The 2373-nt window shown below is 45.6% G+C and overlaps 1 protein-coding gene across 1 annotated transcript; it reads right to left on the bottom strand.

Moving 5' to 3' along the window:
• Positions 1-318: 318 nt before the first annotated feature.
• On the bottom strand, positions 319-2367 carry LOC105310839 (protein phosphatase 1L). The gene has a single exon (XM_011386941.2). It carries the CDS (start codon positions 2339-2341, stop codon positions 1883-1885), a length of 459 nt encoding a protein of 152 aa, XP_011385243.2. The 5' UTR covers positions 2342-2367; the 3' UTR covers positions 319-1882.
• Between the last annotated feature and the right edge of the window lie 6 nt (positions 2368-2373).

Here is a 2373-nt window from a genome sequence, read left to right as displayed (position 1 = left end):
AAAAATTTAATGAAAAACTTTATACATGTAAAATGCTTCTAGTTAAATAAAAAGCACTTATCCTGTACTTTTTCTGGATAGTACATTTACCAGAAGACAGTACTGGAAATTTTTCAACTTGAAATCTGTTTGGGTCTGCAACTTTCAGGTTTTAGAATATCAACTTAAAAGAATATTTAAAATAGCATGCACTTACACATTCAGAATTGAAACATGCCAATATAGCACACCCAAACAAGCACAAACCAAAGTTTCACAACATTAACATTATACCCATACCTTTAATTTAAAAATAAAATTGCACTCTCTAAGAACAGGAACAGATTATCTGCCAATGGCTTTAATATAAAAATATATAATAAATATAAGCTTTATTAAAAGTCTTATAACAGTCTAGAAACATAAAATGAAAATATAAACATTCTGACTCAAGCCAAGAAAACAAATCAGTCATTATATTGGCAACCTTGTCATTCAGGTACATTTTTACCCAAGTACACAGCATCTCTTTCCTCAGTTAACTTCACATCTTTCATCTACACTGTGACCAAGGAAAAGAACCACAATAAACAGGAGGTTACAAATTTACAATCAGTGAAAACTTCATTTTAAAAGAAAGAACACAGAAAAGGGCCAGAGTGAATGGAAAATAGCAAAAATTGATTTCAGTTCTATCAAATAAATTTTCCAACTAAATTTGTAATTCCTGGCAAAGTGGGTTCTATAAGGCAGGTAAATACAATATCTTGGAAAGATTAGCAGAGTGGAAAGTGAAGCGACTTTATATCAAACAGTTAACCAACTGAAAGCTTTCTCAATATTCACCCAAAACAAACGCCAAAAAACAAGCAAGGATTGAAAAAGAATGGCATCCCCTACAGCCTACCCTGAGACCGGAAGGGCCAAGAAGAGAGTTGGGGGAAAAGTTGGATGGGAGCACAGGGTTGTGCAGGGAGCGGGAAATGATGAAGAAAGAGTGGCAAAGGAGGCCATGGTGATATGAGAAAGTACGCTGGGAAAAAAAAAAGTATGCGGTAATGAAAGTGCAAACTACCAAATTGAGAGAGATGGGGTGGCTGGCCTAGTGCTCTTTGGAGCATGGCCCTGGAGCCACATTTGCCATTCACTTCGCTTAGGCTCATGCCCAAGGACCAGAGCCAGTCCTCACCCTGACCTCCAGGAAATCTGAGTCCCGGAGCGCAATCAGGGAGCCGCAAAATCAGGGAGAGAGAATTCTACCGGTCTAATCTCATCTCTTGCTCCCACATGAACCCCAAATAAAGGAGTTTAGAAGCTGGGAGACATCTGCGTCCTATGCCGGCGAGGGCGCAGCGGCGAGATCTGGGCACCGTCGCCCCTGCGGGCACCGCCACCTCTGCAAAGGCCAGAGGCATCTCGGGTCTTCCGCTGCGATCCAGCTAAAAGCAGGCGACCAGCGAGGCGCTGCTGTCAGCTGGCCCGATTGCATTTGCAAAGTTAATGGAGTTGGGAAGAAGCGCAGGACTGTCCCTCGGGTTCCTCCTCAGGGCGAAGGCGATGGGAAGGAGTCACAGCTTCTTTCCCCTGCACTGATCACTCACTGACTCGGCTCTGCATTTTGTGTCTTTTTTCCCTAATATGAATCAAAAATATTTTCTTCCTTCTTTGTGCCTAGCTCGGTCTCAAACCCTAGAACGAGGGCTTTGAGACCTCGGGCCAAAGTTCACTGTAGAAATCATTAACTCTTCCCGCAAAACTAGCAGTCATTTGCTGGGTTCTGACCGCCTGAAACCTCATAAATTGAGGCAATTTGAAACTAGTGGCTTTGTTCCGCCCGGCTCCGGATTATCACCACGCCCCTCGCACCCAAGTCCTACCTGCTGCGAACACAACGTCCTGTTGTCTACGCGCACACGCGCGCACACACACACGCACACACACAGCGCCCCCAAAGAACTCCTACCTCGCCCCCGTGCCCGTCGAAGATCCCGAAAATGGACGGGTGCGTCTTGTTGGCTAGGTCCGTAAGAACTTCGAATCTGTCCTCCATGTGGTCTCTCCGGCCCTGTATGGAATACACGGCCACATTGTGGCTCTTGAACTCCCAGGTCTTGGAAAATTCGGCTTCCAGAACGTCGAGCCCCCCAAGCCCATCGTTCTGCATGATTTCAGCGACCTTGCCCTTCACCATCTTCACGGCGTCCCGGCTGGACTTGACGATGGTCTTCACCTCGTCAGTGTGGAAGAAGTAACTCCACAGCGCCAAGCTGATGCACAGCAGGAAGAGTGTCTCGGGTCTGAGCAAGAAGTAGCGCATGATGCGACCCAGCAGAGACAGCAAAGTCATTGTATCCTCTATCATTTATTATCGCTAGAGCCTCAAACACCAGCAGC

Source organism: Pteropus vampyrus, unplaced genomic scaffold, assembly GCF_000151845.1.
Source record: "Pteropus vampyrus isolate Shadow unplaced genomic scaffold, Pvam_2.0 Scaffold12876, whole genome shotgun sequence".
Classification (NCBI taxonomy): domain Eukaryota; kingdom Metazoa; phylum Chordata; class Mammalia; order Chiroptera; family Pteropodidae; genus Pteropus; species Pteropus vampyrus.
Note: the sequence above shows the minus strand (reverse complement) of the source record. Positions and strands in the feature narration are given on the sequence as shown.